General features: G+C 49.3%; 1 protein-coding gene across 1 annotated transcript; it reads right to left on the reverse strand.

The window, feature by feature from the left end:
* Positions 1 to 263: 263 nt before the first annotated feature.
* LOC119382204 (uncharacterized protein K02A2.6-like) lies at positions 264 to 1,916 on the reverse strand. Its single transcript, XM_037649920.2, has 2 exons — positions 1,053 to 1,916; positions 264 to 338 (listed from the first exon to the last, which is right to left on the reverse strand). The coding sequence occupies exons 1-2, from the start codon at positions 1,911 to 1,913 to the stop codon at positions 264 to 266; spliced, it is 936 nt and encodes a 311-aa protein (XP_037505848.1). The 5' UTR covers positions 1,914 to 1,916.
* Positions 1,917 to 15,224: the final 13,308 nt, after the last annotated feature.

The raw sequence follows: 15,224 nt of genomic DNA on the forward strand, positions 1-15,224 counted from the left end.
AGCTAATCCTAGTGTGATGTTGTGGTTTTGGTTTACACAACGTGCAGGTTCTTTATTTATTCGGAATGTCCGGGGTGGGGGGGGCACGAGTCTAGTGTGCCCCCCACCTGAATACGCCCCTGGCCGTGGTGGCTCGATCGGTTGAAGAAAACCTGGTGGTCTTATTGGCGGTGTCTTGCGTCGCTGACAGCCTCGGCATGTCCTTTTGTAGCTGGTGACGTCGGCGGCAGTGCGTGGCCAGTAGTACGTTTCCTGTATTCTTGTCAGCGTTCGGGAAATACCGAGGTTTCCTGCTGTCGGATCGTCGATGAGACCCTGGAAGACTTCTGGTCGCAATGCTGAAGGCACCACGAGAAGGTACTTGGCTCGAAGTGGTCAGAAGTTATTCTGTTGGAGGACGCCGCTGCGTAGGAAAAACGACGCCAATACTCGCTCAGATACTTTGGGAACGACGGCGGTCTTGCCCACGATGTATTCTGTAAGGCCTCTGAGTTCCGAGTCGGATCGCTGTTGTTCAGCAAAGGCGTCGACACTTCTGGTTCCTAAAAAGCAGCCATCATCCTGGTGGTATCCATCAGCAGCCATCATCCTGGTAGACAGGCAGTCGGCGTCGGGGTGTTTTCGTACGGACCTGTAAACTACAGTAATGTCGAATTACTAAAGGTCGCAGACTACACCTTGCGAAGTGGCCTGAAGGGTCTTTGAAGTTAGCTAGCCAACACAAGGCGTGGTGATCGCTGACAAATTTGAAAGGCCTGCCGTAAAGATAGGGGCGAAACATTGATGTAGCCCAGATGATGGCAAGGCACTCTGTCGTGTCTGACGGAAGAGCAGCTCAACGAACGGCGAGCGAAAACTGAGGCTTTATTATGCCAGCAACTAAAACGACGGGCGAACTGCACGTGACAACGTTACAACAAGGAATGCCCGCGCCAGCTCCAATGCCGGCGCTTTTTAGGCACAGTGAGTGTGATAACACAATCCGTAGCCTCGGCGCAAGACACGCGGCCAAGCCATATCGCGCAGGCGCACGACATATCATCTCCCCCCACTTGCTTAGAGTCCCGGGTATAGGTGCCGTAGCGGTCAGGAGCTCGGCGTTGACGCTGCGAGTACCGGCGACCTTGCTCGGTGGCCTGATTAGCAGTCAATGGCTGCTCTGCCAGTTCGGACGGGCCGGTAGGGCTTGTGCTCACTGTCACGGGGGCCTCGGCGCGAAAGTCTGGGTCAGTGATCACCAAGTCGTCTGTGTCCGGAGCACGCAGTATATGATTCCGGTGACGCACCCACTCGCACACACCACGAGGAGTCACGACACTCACACGATAGGACACTGGGCCGGTGCGAGCAAACACGGTAGCACTGAACCACATTGGTCCACGGCGAGAGTTGCGAACACGCACGAGGTCACCTTCGCGGAACGTGCTCTCGCGACTTCTATGACGACTGGCTTCCCGGAACTGCTTGTGGGTGACTGCGTCTTCAACAGAAGGCCTCACGTGGTCCAGCCTTGTTCTGAGGCGCCTCCTCAACAGCAAAACAGAGGGTGCCTCTGCCGTAGTTGCTTGCGGAGTGTTGCGGTACGCCAGGAGAAAGTCTGCGATATCCGACGGCGACGTGGAGCGGTTGGACTTCCGAAGTGCGGCCTTGAGCGTCTGGACAAAACGTTCTGCCAGACCGTTGCTGCTCGGATGGTACGGAGCCGTTCGCACGTGCCGCGTTCCTACTCGCTGCAGGTACTCCTGGAAATCTGCAGAAGTAAACTGAGTGCCGTTGTCCGACACCAAAGTTTCGGGGAATCCAAATCTGCAAAATAGTTCATGTAAGCATGAAATGGTTGCTTCACTGGTGGTTGTGCCCATCGGAAACACTTCTGGCCATTTTGAATGAGCATCCACCACTACGAGGTACATCACTCCGCTTAGTGGGCCGGCAAAGTCAACATGCAGTCGCTGCCAGGGGCGCGTAGGCCGGGCCCAAGCATGCAAAGGCGCTTTAGGTGGCAAATTGCGATTGGATCCGCACGTCACATAAGATGAGGTGAACCGCTCAATATCATTGTCCGATAGTAGGCCACCAAACATAGCTCCTTGCTAGTTCTTTGGTGCGCACAACACCTGGATGACCTTGGTGCAACTCGTCTAAGATGAACGCGCGAGATTTTTTGGGAATGAGTCCGCGCATCCCAAGCATAATGCATTCTCGATGTATAGACAGTTCCAGTCGTCTATGAAAAAAGGCTTGATCTCGTCAGGGACACTGCGCGGCCAGCCTGACAGAATGTACTGCGTCACTGCACGCAATGTAGCATCACGTGAAGTTTCGCGAGCTATGTCATGGCTGTTGACCGGCATAGTGTCAAAGCGAAGGTCATAAAACGGTTCCTCCTGATCTTCGACAGTCGGTTGTGTGACTGGCAGCCTTGATAAACAATCTGCATCAACGCTCTGTGCAGAAGGCAGGGACTTTAGTGAAAAGGAATGGGCGGACAAACCAACTGCCCATCGTTGTAGTCGTGCGGCGGCAATTGGCGGTATGCCCGTTTTAGGACCAAAAATTGTAGCCAATGGCTTGTGGTCCGTGAGCAGAACAAAATGCCTTGCATACAGGTAGTAATGAAACTTTTTTACACCAAATACCAGCGCCAGCGCTTCCTTCTCTAGCTGGCTATAGCCCTTTTCAGCACGGCTCAGTGTGCGCGAGGCATAAGCTCACAAGATAACTGTAGGGGTAGGCCTGGATCGTAGTGCGCCAAGATGGGAGCGACCGAAAGCAGCTCCTTGATGTGCTGAAAGGCGCGATTGCAATCTTCATTCCAGTTCCAGGCTACGTCTTTTTGCAGGAGCCTGTTTAAGGGAGAGAAAACAGTGGATAAGTTGGCAACAAACTTTCCGTAATAATTGATAAGACCAAGCAGTGACTGAAGCTGATGCTCATCGGCTGGCGACGGTGCCTTGGCTATCGCGGCCAGTTTTTCGTCTGTTGGATGGATGCCGTGCATGTTGATTACATGGCCCAATTAAGTCAGCTCGTCGCGAAAGAATTCGCACTTCGTTGGCTTTATGCGCAAGCCACGTTCTGACAGCCTTTTCAGAACTGCGTCGAGGTTTTGCAGATGCTCTTCCTTTGAGCGGCCCGTAATCAAGATGCTGTCGATATAGCAAAACACGAAGCTCAGTCTTTTCAAGACGTTATCCATGATCTCTGGAAAATTGCGGGTGCAGACGCGATCCCGAAAGAAGACGATTTACGGCGTAAAGTCCCTTGTGTGTGTTGAGCGTGAGGTACTGTTTTGACAGCGGGGTCCATTTCCACCTGTTGGTAAGCCCTGTTGAGATCGATTTTGGAAAATTGCTGTCCCCCGGCCAGGGCTGCAAACAACTCATCGGGCTTAGGCAACGGGTAATGTTCTACGTCTAGTATGGGGTTGAGCGTCAGCTTGTAATCCCCGCACACTCTTATCGACCCGTCGCGCTTCACGACTGGCACAACCGGAATGGGCGTAGGGCCTACTCACTACTTGTTACTGGTACCACACGCCCATCTGTACCTGTCGCGACCCGCTCCTCCTCCACTGGTGCTTCGAGAGAAATATGGCACACTGCGAGCTTTGAAAAATTTCGGCGTCCTGCCCTCTTTGAAAATAAGAGTTGCTTTCCTCGCCTCGGATGGTTCCTAGCTCGTCTGTGAAACATCCTTATATTTGTCAAGTAACCTGTGTAACGCAGGGGTAGTTTCCGCGCTTAGCGATGGCTCAGACGACAACTGTTTTAGGCAGCGGACTTGTTTCCAGTCGACGCGTATTTGCTGAAGCCAGTTGCGCCCAAACAATGCTGGACCACTTGAGGAAGTACGTATAGCGGTAACCGCTGGCATTGACTGTTGTGCTCACTTGCAGAAAAGCAACACCGAATGGCTTCACAGGCTCCCCAGTATAGGTCCTGAGCGTCAGGCTAGTCCTCCTTAGCGGCACTGACGGAAAAGTGAACGGAATTGACCCAGGGATATTACCGAGACAGCGGCTCCCGTGTCCAGCTCCATTTGCAAATGACTTTCTCCTACCAGTACGCTAAGCATAATGGACTCTCCCGATTCTACCTCTTTGGCCACCACACTTCGCAGGGGCGGTTCCAGCGGCTGCAAAGCTCGAACGTGTTCGCGTGTTCGCTTTCCCTTATGCTGCTGCTTCCGACGCCGGCAAGCTTTCTTAATGTGCCCTTTCTTGTTACAGAGAAAACAGGTCGCATTAATGTGTGCGCACGTACTGGCCTTGTGATTTGCAGTACAGCGGGAGCATTTTGTGGTTTCCTTGGTCGGCAAACTGGTGAACTTCGAACTCGCTACCGGGCTTTGGAATGCGTAGCTGTAGCGTTAACGAGCGCAGCTTCCAAGGCTGTAGCACGATCAACAGCTCGTTTAAACGTGAGTTGCTTGTCCTCCGAAAACAAGTGTCTTTGAATGTCGACTCGCAGTAAACCGCATACAAATCTGTCTCTGAGTGACTCGTCGAGAAACGCACCGAACTCGCACATTTGGCCAGCGCCTTTAACTCTGCCACGTACTGCGGTATTGTTTCATGTTCCTTCTGCATTCGACGATGGAATTTCGCTCGCTCGGTTATGACTGACCGTTGAGGGGACAAATGTTTACGGAGCACCTCGCGCAAGCTTTCTAAAGAATGTGAGGACGGCTTTGTTGGGGCGGTAAGCGACTTGAGAAGCGAATACGTTTGCGGACCTACTATGCTGATGAACGCGTCTACCTTCCGTTCATCGGGGACATCGTTGGCTCGGAGATAAGCCTGCACACGCTCCTCATAGCTAATCCAATCGCCTGTCGAGGTATCAAATGGCTGTACTTGCCCCAGCTGGAAACTTGCGGTTGCCTTGGCCATGATATGTCGTCCTCAGCGGCTGCTTCACGGCTGTGTAATCCGCTAGCGGGTTCCAGTTGCTACCAAGCCGGAGCTTGTTCCATGCTGGTAGATCCCTTCCTCGTCGCCAGTCTACGTCGTGTCTGACGGAGGAGCAGCCCAACGAACGGCGAGCGAAAACTGAGGCTTTATTATGCCAGCAACTAAATACGACGGGCGAACTGCCCGTGTCAACGTTACAACAAGGAATGCCCCGCGCCAGCGCCAATGCCGGCGCTATTTAAGCACAGTGAGTGTGGTAACACCAATCCGTGGCCTCGGCGCAAGACACGCGGCCAAGCCATATCGCGCAGGCGCACACATATCACACTCCTTTCTGTTGTGGAATAGTTCGCTTCCGCCTTGGATATCGTCCGTCAGTCCGTCTGTCCTGTGCACCAGGACGGCTCCGAGCCCTACGCTGGCTTGGGATGGTGTGGATTTACGTGTCGGCGTATTCATCGAAGTGCGCAAGTATCGGCGGCGCAAGTATCGGCGGCGAATGTCGATTTTCCTGAGGTGCGTTAGCGGCTCGGTGAGGCTTACAACGTCCTTGTTTGTGATTTATTTCAAGCGAAGATAATCGACGCAGAAACGTATGTTCATACTTCATCTTTACTAACACCACACGTCATGGCCGACGGGCTCTTGCACGGCTGGATGATGTCGTCACGTAGCATTTCGTCGACTTCTTTCTTTACGCCCTCGCGCTCTCGCGCGAAACTCTGTACGGGCTCCGACGGAGTAGCCTGGTACTTTCTCCGTAATGGTGCCATGTTTTGCGACTGGGGTCTGCCGAATTCTTGAAGATGACGAAAAGCATTCCTCGTATTCCATGAGGAGGGTTTTGAGCTGTCCTTGCTTATGCTTCGGAAGGCTGGGATTGACGTCGAAAGCTGGTTGAGATGCTTGGTTCATTGGAGTAGGCTCCGAAGAATCGGCGAGGGCGAAAGTACTGGTGGCTTCCACAATATCTTCAATGTAGGCGACCGTCGTGCTTTCTTCACGTGCTTGTACTCATTGCTGAAATTTGTGGATATCACTTTGCTTCCCCCTCCCTGCAACTCGGCTATTCCGCTTGCGACGGAAATCTCGCGTTTAATCAACTGGTGCGTTGTCACTTCAACGACGACTTCCATGGTCTGCTAATTTCATAGGCCGACGGACATGATGACGCTGGAGTGAGGGGGAATGGTGACCTGGTCTTCAAGCACAATCAAGGCGTGCTTCCCCTGGCGGCGTGTACGGCTGCAGTACTTTTCTGGGGATAGTGTTTGTCGGACTTCGATCTCAGGTCGATGACTGCACCATGAAGGCCTAGGAAGACCATACCAAGCATGACTCTCGAGCAATGGTGTAGGACTACGAAGCTTGCGGGATAAGTACTATTGTTAATGGAGACTCGCTGGCAGATTCCTGCCGGTTTTACCTGGTGACCTCCGGCTCTCCGGCTTTCGGGGCCTTCCCAGGCTGTCCTAACTTTCTCAACTTCGTGGCGAACGCTCCACTGATGACAGAATAGTAGTCGACTCCAGTGTCGATGAGAGATGTGACGCTGTGGCTGTCGATAGAATGTCGAGGTCTCTAGTTCGTCGTCTTGCGTTGCGGTTAGGTAGTGGGGTCGGATCTCGGCTTCGTCGGTTTGTCCGACGAAGCCTTGGCGGCTTGCGGCGTGTTTAGATTTCGTCGCGGGCGTCGTCGCAACTCCATCGGTTGCTGCGCTTAGTTTTCCTGATATGGGCCAGTGTATGGTCGGCGTTCGGAGAGAAGTAGCGACCTGGTGATGGCGATCGGGAAGGCCTTCGGGTGAGTGCGTTTGCGCTCCTGCGATGATGCTCCTGTAGATAGTTGTAGATGTCACGTGGCCGTTCACCCTCGTTCTGGACGTGGCGCGTTGATACACGTAGCAGGAGCTGCTGTAGGTGTGACCAGACTCTCCCCAATGGTAGCAGTGTGGGCGGTTTGCCGGAGGCGCGCCAAACATCGGTTCTTCTCGGGGTGTAGCGCTGGCCGGTAGGTGGGCTGTATGGCGTCCTTTGCGGCAGCGGCGGCCGTGTCTGGCGGCGGAACTGCGGCGGTGCGGGGCCTTCACCTGGGCGCGGAAGGAGAGCGTTACGACGCGCTGCAGAAGCGTGGCTCACAGCTTCCGGATGAGGCTGCGGTGGCTCGGGAATTCCCAGCGATTGCGCCGACTTCCTGGCGCACCATATGGGCGATCTAATCCACTTGAGGCGGCGCCGATTTAGTAGCTTACGCAGCTCCGCCCGCAGTAATCGCTCCTGATGGTTTCCCGTAGATTGTCGGTGCCTAGTGAGTGCGCTTCGGTGTAGCCTGTAGGCAGGGTTGAGGGTTATATTAGATGCGAAGTATCGTAAGGCGGAGCTCAATCCGGTGGTGGTGGTGTGCGGCGTGACCACCCTTACTGCGCATGTGCATACCCTCTCCACACACCTCCCCTCCACTCACCATCTCCCCATTCCCTCTCCACTCACCCTCTCCCCTTCCCCTCTCCACTTTCTCCCCCCCCCCTCTCCCATACCCCTCTCCCCCCCCCTTTCCACTCTTCCTCTGAATCGCGGGCTAGACATGCCGAAATTCTCTCCTGCGCAACGCCGCTGAGCTCGAGCGCATGCGCGTCCCCTCCCCTTCTCCCTCCTCTCCTACGCTGCTCCCCTCTCGCCCGCCTGTCGACCGCGTTGCCCGCTCGCCCTGTGAGAATTAACGGCCAGGCTAGATGGAAGATACGACGCGCGTAGCGTCCCTCTTCGCGTTCCACGACGCGAGGTCGGTAGCATGCCCAACGAACGCCAACGGAACGCGATCGTGCAAGTGCTCCGGCTTCGCATCGCCTCATATCCCCTTTAGCGGGACATGGTGTAATTTTTCCTTCGTCAGTACCTCGAGTGATTTGTCAATTGTTGTAGCCTGCGCTAGGGATTCGGGGACTGTCGTCGGTGGGTTCCGCAACAATCCTACAAAGAGGTCTTGTTTCACTCCCCGCATAAGGGAGCGGACCATTTTCTCCTCAGGCATGGCACCATCGCTCAAGTGAAAAAGTCCCGTCATCTCTTCCGTGTAGATCATGAGGGTCTCACTCGGTAGCTCGGTTCTCTCTCCAGCAAAGCAGTGGCCTTTTTCTTGCGGACGATGCTCGTGAAGGTAATCAGGAACGTCGTCTAAAAAAGGTCCCAGGTTTGAAGTATTGATTCTTGGTTCTCAAACCACGTCTTTCAGAAGTAGACGTGGCGCAGCTTCTTTTCAGAGTCCCAGTGGTTGATGGTGGCAACTCGGTCGAAACTCTCCAGCCAGCTCTCCTGGTCTTCAAACGATAATCCATGGAAATTCGGTGGCTCCCTTGGCTGCTGCATCACGACAGTTCTAGGCGACACAGCGGCCGTCACTCTGGCTGTCTTCTTCGTTGTTGTGGTCCAAATGCTGTCGGGTAGAGATCCGTATTCAGGTGGGAGACCTTGCTGCCTCCCGCTGGCTCGCTAGCCAGCGTTGGCGTTGATGTCGCCTTCAAGGTGTGGGCTTGGCTCACGGCTGGAAGGGCCTTCGGTACATGGACCGGGAAGCACCTCCACCAGATGTCACGGGGTCGTGACGTCACCGAAGGCAGCAGCCGTCCTGTCGAAGCTGGACCTGTTGTTTCGCCAAACTTGTGGCCGAAGTGGCTTCTTCGTCACGCTGGGGGCCGAGTTGTGCCGCCAAATTCGAGCTCAGCAATGCGGTCTTTAAGCGCATTTTTAAAAATTTATTCGTTCTGGGCCAAATCACAAAATAATAGTTGCATGCTGTGTTAGAAATTAAACATTTTTTCTTTTATAAGAGGATACGAGAGCAGTGGCCACGCACAAAAAGAATCCAGCAAATCGCATGCACATGTGGTAATCGGTGCAGTGTGATGCGTTCAGAGAGGACCTGGACTGTTTTGCTTTCATACAAATCAAGGCATTCATTCAATGACATGTCGTTCACTATTGGATACTTGACATGCATGCATGCCTGCATGATCATTCTGATATGTACCATGCCAATGGCATGCGTATGCTGTAATACACAACGCATGAATTTTCATTTATGTTTGTCATACTCGTACTGTGCCAGTTTTGGTATATAACAAGCTAATGAAACATGTGCTAAAGCACCAGCGCTTCCATGTGAATCATGATGTACATGATGCATGTTATGATTTTTTGTTAAAACCAGTCTCTTGCATTCGTCATATACATATATCGTGCTATATCAATTTTGGCATATATCAAGTTAAGGAAATGGCCGCTAGCACACCAAGGCCGCTTCATGTAAATCATCACATACATGACATGATTTTCATGTAGAACCAGTCATTTATGTTCACCATACACTAATGTAGTTGATGAAATGTAACTCAGAGCACCAAGGCCATTTCATGTAAATCATGACATACATAAAATGCATGCATGACATGATTTTCTTTTTACGACCTATATTTTACATTCTTCATACACCCATGTCATGCCACACCATTTTTGGTATTTATCAAATCAACAAAACGTGCCACGAGAGCAAGACGTCATAGGTGCCTAGATAGATAAATAATTTTAAAGTGCGTCTGGTTTGCTAAAAAATGGTTCTCATTTAGTATTTAGTTGTGTCTCTTATTTTCTTGTGTACGTGTTGTTCTTGTGCCGAGTTTCACGGTGTTCAAGGTGCAGGAATACTTCTCGCCTGCATAGCCAGGAGGAGGGGTGGTCTCAGCAGTATTTAAACCCCTCTGTGCTGGTGCATGTCTGCTCAATGTGTGTGTCTCTGCTTGTGCTTGATACTTTCCGGTGAGCCTTTGTTTGCGCTGCCGGTGGGCAGCAGCCATATCGAAAAATCTCATATGACACGTATGACACATACAATAATCTCGCATGATTATACGAGAACACATATGATTCATATGTGTTCATACGAGATTATTGGATACGAGGCATATGTGTCATATGAGAATTTTCGATAGGGAGCTGCGAGATAGGATACAACCGACCCCGAAATCTGCGCACTGCCTACACTCATCGTTGGGCCAAAGTACATCTCCATCAAGTTAAGTGGAAGCTGCCTGATGGCCGGAAGCATCGAGGCACGAGCACCATATAAAAAATCAAGGTGGACGATTGGGCGAGTTGGTGCTTCATGATCGACGTAAGTATACTGCGCGTAAGTATACTAAGCTGTAAGTGCGGTCACATCCGTCTTCCAAAAGTGCAGTGGTATTGATCTGGTTAAAGTCAAATCTCAGGCGAAAAAACTGTGCACTCAGCTTAACCTGTCTGAAGTAGCAAGAAAGGTAGAAAAAAGTGTGAAGTTGGCCCTAGAGATGTTTTTTCGGCAAAGACACACAAAAAGTCGAAGTGCCTTTTCGTGTCATAGTTACAGAGAAGGGCTCTCGGCAAAACGCCTTAGGGTTGTTTTTGCAGAAAAAGTTGAAACTTTTAGCGATTAATGTTCCCTTTCTAGTCAGGAATTCAACTCAGGTCACTGAATTCTTCTAAGAGTATTCTCACTACAATTTGAGTGCTTTTTCCATAGATGTCAAGGATTTATATTATTCTCTCCCTCGTGACGATTTGTATTCATGTATAGAAGAATGTGTTGATCAAATGGGCCACGTAACGTTCCAGAATGCAGCTGGTGTCAGTGTTAGCAGTTTTCTTGACCTGCTAGCTACCTATTTCACCTCTACCTATGTAGAATGGAACGGTGATGTTTATCAAAATAGTGGTTTCAATAGGATCTTCTATTGCACCGATTCTGAGCGATTTGTTGCTTGCGAAGTTCGACAGGAACTTGAAAGAGCGGCTGAGTTGTCAAGAAGTCGTGAGAATTTTCAGGTTCGTCGACGATACCTGGTGGTTTTTAAGTGTGAGTCTGCTAGAGTAACTTGGTTGCCATCTGACGTCATTGCAGCTTTTAGTGACTGCTTCAGTCCACTCGTACTGACCCATGAACTCCCAGTGAACAACTCGATTCGCTTCTTAGACATGAGACATGTTCAGCGTGAATCACACATGCTGGATGTATGAGCCTCGCGCTATGAAACCGCTTTTGCCTTTTAAATCAGCACATAGCAAGTTGGTTAAGAGAGGCGTCGTGAACTCCTGCTTCAACAAGCTTTCAAAATAAAGTTTAGCGTCTAAAAGAAGCTGGCTACCCGGATTCGCTTCTCATTTCTTTGGCAGAAACAATAAAAAAGAAGAAAAAGCCCAGAAGTAGAGATAGTACTGATCACAGGGACAAAAGCAAACGCGACAAGGTCGCGGTAATCCCTTACAAGCACCAGCTATCTCACAAGATGAAAAAACTCGGTCAGCGCATGGGCGTAAAGGTCGTTTTTTCGGCACCGTACAAGCTTTCTCAGCTAGCCAAAATGACGTGTAAACAATAGCCCAAACGATCTTCGACTGTCTGGCATAAAACCCAGTTTGTCAGATGTGACACGAAGGTAGTTTATAGAATTCCGCGATCATGTGGTGCGTGTTACATCGGGCAGACTGGGAGATGCCTAAATGAGCGCCTGCGCCAGCACGCACGCAATGTACGCAATGGCAATGAAGGTTTCTTGGCTCAGCATGTCAGTAAGTGTGGCTGCCATGCGCAGTTCGAAAGCACGGTCGTAATGTATAGGCACGAAGACGATCATACCCGTATGATCGTCGAAGCGGAAAAAATGGCACTGGAACCAGAAAACTGCGTAAGCAAACCGTCGTTAGCTCTTCTAGATAAAGAGCTACGGTATCTGGCAAGTGGCGCACATGGACCATGAATCTGCTTTTATCAAACGTTCAAGTTTTGTTGATTGTTAAGCGCTAAATCATCATTTTTTGTAGGTTTTTTTGTTTTCTTTTCTGTTTCAGTCATATATATGTGGTTTGTGAAAAATAAACCTTCAGTTGATAGTCTGCGCTTGTCCTTGTGTCTTCTTGTCGTCCGTGTTTACTACCGCGCAGTATACTTACGTCGACCATGTAAAAATAGGTACAATTTGTGCTGTGTTATTCCTGTGCGTAAAATTTCAATTCAAATCACACTTTCACTATCCTTTGAAACCATTCAACTTCTTTATTGTTCCTTCTCTGACTAGGGAGCAGCAACACTGACAAAACTGTATTTGCTCAATGAGGTATTTAATAGTCAGGAGTAGAGGCCAGATATTAGGCATTAAAGAAGTGAGTTTTAGGTGCCAAAATAGGCAGGCAAAACAACTTTTTAGACCTAGAAATATAGGCACGATAAATTTTTACGTAGTGCAAGTAATTTGAAAAACAAGAGGTGCGTGACCTCTCTTTATGACAGGAAAGCAAAAATGTTATTGTTTAAGGTGGCACACAGGCAGCAACAGTTCAACGTTAGTTGTGCGATTGTCTCTTGTCACGCCCGCTTTGCACAACACGGTCTCTCCGCTTATGCTGTAGCATAGTGAGTCAAGTGTCCACTGTCGAGTCACACACACCTTTGTGCCTTCCTTTCGGCATTACTGAGAAGGGTAGGGCAAGAGCAGTTACCCAGATTGCTAAAAGACCAGAAGGAGGGGATTCTTCCTATTGACCGGGATGAATCACGTAGAACCATTCTCTTCCCTGGTGTTGAACACCTTAAAAAGTAAATTACAACCAAACAAAGCCGCGTGCACAAACATTTTCCTTTCTTCTTTTACTCTTCACTCTCTTCTGACGGCTCTCTGCTATTTCGCCGGCGCGTCCCATTTCACTGCTGCTAGTGGTTGTTTCCGGGAGGTGGTTGAACTAGATGACAAGGATGAACCTCGTAGATTTCTGGACAGTCAATGTTGCGCAGTAACATGAGTAACGGGCTCAAACTGCACCGGGAAGTGAAACTTGAGGTTAAATAGGGTTAATATAGGTGTCAGTTTTTAAAATAGGCATTGATGGGCAATATAAAACACTATAAAAGCCTTCCTTAGCCTCTAACCTCTGCCCATATATCAAAGTGGCACGATAGGACAATAAAGAACAAAATAGGCATTTGCCAAATATCCGGTCGCTAGTCATGACCAAATAGCTTTGTGAAGGCCTCCAAAAACACTAATTCAATGAGATAAAATGGCTTGCCTCGGCTACATGATCTGCTCCGAGGAGCGAACACCTGATAACATGAGAGTGGCTGCCGTTGACAAACTCAAGCCACACCGCAGTGCAAAATTTGCAAGTCGGCTTTATGCTTCATACAAGGTTCGTTTTACAGTCAAAAAGTAGTACATAGACATGTTCTCCCACTCCAAGTGCACCCCCCACCCCTTTCGATTGTAAGTGCACCAGAACAACAAACGCTTTTCAAATATTGCTGAGAGCCTGTCATTCCTCACAGTCATGTGCAGTGATGGGCTCCAGAGAGAAGAGGGGAGGATATGCACTGCAGCATTTGCGCTGTGAAGTGTGCTACCATTCTCGCATTTTAAGTGCCACCTTAAATTATGTGTGGCATTCAGAACTGCTGCAGACATATTCTTAACACGTCTACTGGCAACCAGCAAAAGTGGTTTCGAATTTTTGTGTAAGTTATGGCTTGCCAGAGTCTGAAATCGTTAATCCGTGTACAAGAGAAAAAAGGCATTGGCCTGCTCTGTGGGCTGATAATGGTGCGATTTGTACGTTGGAATGTGCCATCACACACCAGATCCACTCGCTTTGTCAATGTCTACTGCTTTATTGAGGTTAAACAAGCACTGCACTGCGAGCTTTTATTACGAAGGAAAATTTATGCTTGTTATGACTTAACCTGTACAGACTAGTCTGCTCCACTGTTAACGGGACTACATTTTTAAAGGAATTCAGGGGCGTAGCCAGGGGGCGAGGGTTGCAGGGTTCGAAACCCCCTCCAAAATTGTTAAATTTTGCATACGTATATATGCACACACACACAAATGCATGCAGGAACACACATAAAGTATGGTGGAAGGCCTCATTCCCTTTTTGCTGAAAAAAAATCTGACTACGCCCCTGACCTGATTGTAATGCACCTTGCCATGAACGAGAGCCAATGCCTACTGAAGAAGGATTGAAAGCTGGGCTAGTTGGTAACTTCTGAGGAAGTCAATGTGCACCGTTTTTTTCCCGGAGCGACAAATGAGCAACAATTTGTCGCGACCATCCTGAATTTTGGTGCCATTCTGGTAACTCCTCCCCGGCCTCCACTTTTGGTAATTTCGAGTTGCAGAGGGGGAGAGGGGACGCTTGCTATAAATTTCAAGTTAGTTTAACGCGTCACTTTTTTGCATTTTGCTGTTGCAAATAGAATTTGCTAATTGCTTTACACACACTTTCATTACATTATGTGCACAGCCTATTAGTCTGTTCCTGTTATCTTTGCACAAGCAAGCAACAATGTAAAAGAAGAAAATTGCACATAACACCTGTGTATCTTGACTTTGGTGTGCAGGAACTTCAGGTGGTCATATTATTTCAGAATCGTGCACCAATCATCACATCCACGTGCACATTAGAGGCGAAAAACCACATTACTTTTTAAAATGTATGCAATGTTGTGCACAGCTGCTTTGTTACACTTCACAATAGTTTGTAAGCCACTCAAAACAGCCAACAATGCTTTTAAGTTTCACTTCAGCTGGTTGCGAACTTCAGCTGGATGTATTGTGAACCACTTGTGCACGTGCCTGGTCAGGCCAGCATGACTTCGAGAAACTGAATATATTTTTTATAGTAGTAATAATGATACTAACACAGCTAACTGCTTTCTAAAGTGGTGTTACTCAGTATTGCGCTATCAATGCATTGCGAGTCCTTTCGTGAGGCAGAGATACACTTTTCATTTTACAGGCAGTTCCTATCAATCCAGCAACGGGTACAAAGCGGCAAGGGGGACAGCGGTCAAGGACATTGGTTAATTCTAGAATTACGAAGCGGAACCATGTGCTTCGAGCAAACGTCTCGCCCGAGCATCTGGACTCTGACCAGGTGCGTTTTCCCGGTCATGAAATGTCATCTGATAGCTTATTCTTATGTGGCACCGTTTTTCATTTGAAGTGCTTTATTTCAGCGGCAGATCATGAGAGTAAGCTTATCAGCATCATGAGTACGGTTGGTTGTTTCCGGGTTTTACGGTTGAACCTCTTTATTAGAGACCCTGATGTAATAGACAATTGGCATATAAGAGACACCGTGCGCCTGCATCGAAAAGAGGGTTGATCAGAAAATGGGAACATGGTACCCTGCTTAAGAGACGTTTCATTTACCCCATTTTCAATATATAACTCGCACAAATTGTACATAATCGGGGTCAGGTTATGCACCAATTTTGGTGTGCGAGT

This window comes from Rhipicephalus sanguineus, chromosome 2, assembly GCF_013339695.2.
Source record: "Rhipicephalus sanguineus isolate Rsan-2018 chromosome 2, BIME_Rsan_1.4, whole genome shotgun sequence".
In the NCBI taxonomy this organism is placed as follows: Eukaryota; Metazoa; Arthropoda; class Arachnida; order Ixodida; family Ixodidae; genus Rhipicephalus; species Rhipicephalus sanguineus.

What these genes read in the sequence shown, in the direction of transcription:
- LOC119382204 (XM_037649920.2), bottom strand. Translation starts at nt 1,913, where the DNA reads ATGTACCTCGTAGTGGTGGATGCTCATTCAAAATGGCCAGAAGTGTTT. An exon ending in ATACCCGGGACTCTAAGCAA is followed by an intron (nt 339 to 1,052) that starts GTGGGGGGAGAT and finishes TGGTGCCTTCAG; the next exon opens with CATTGCGACCAGAAGTCTTC.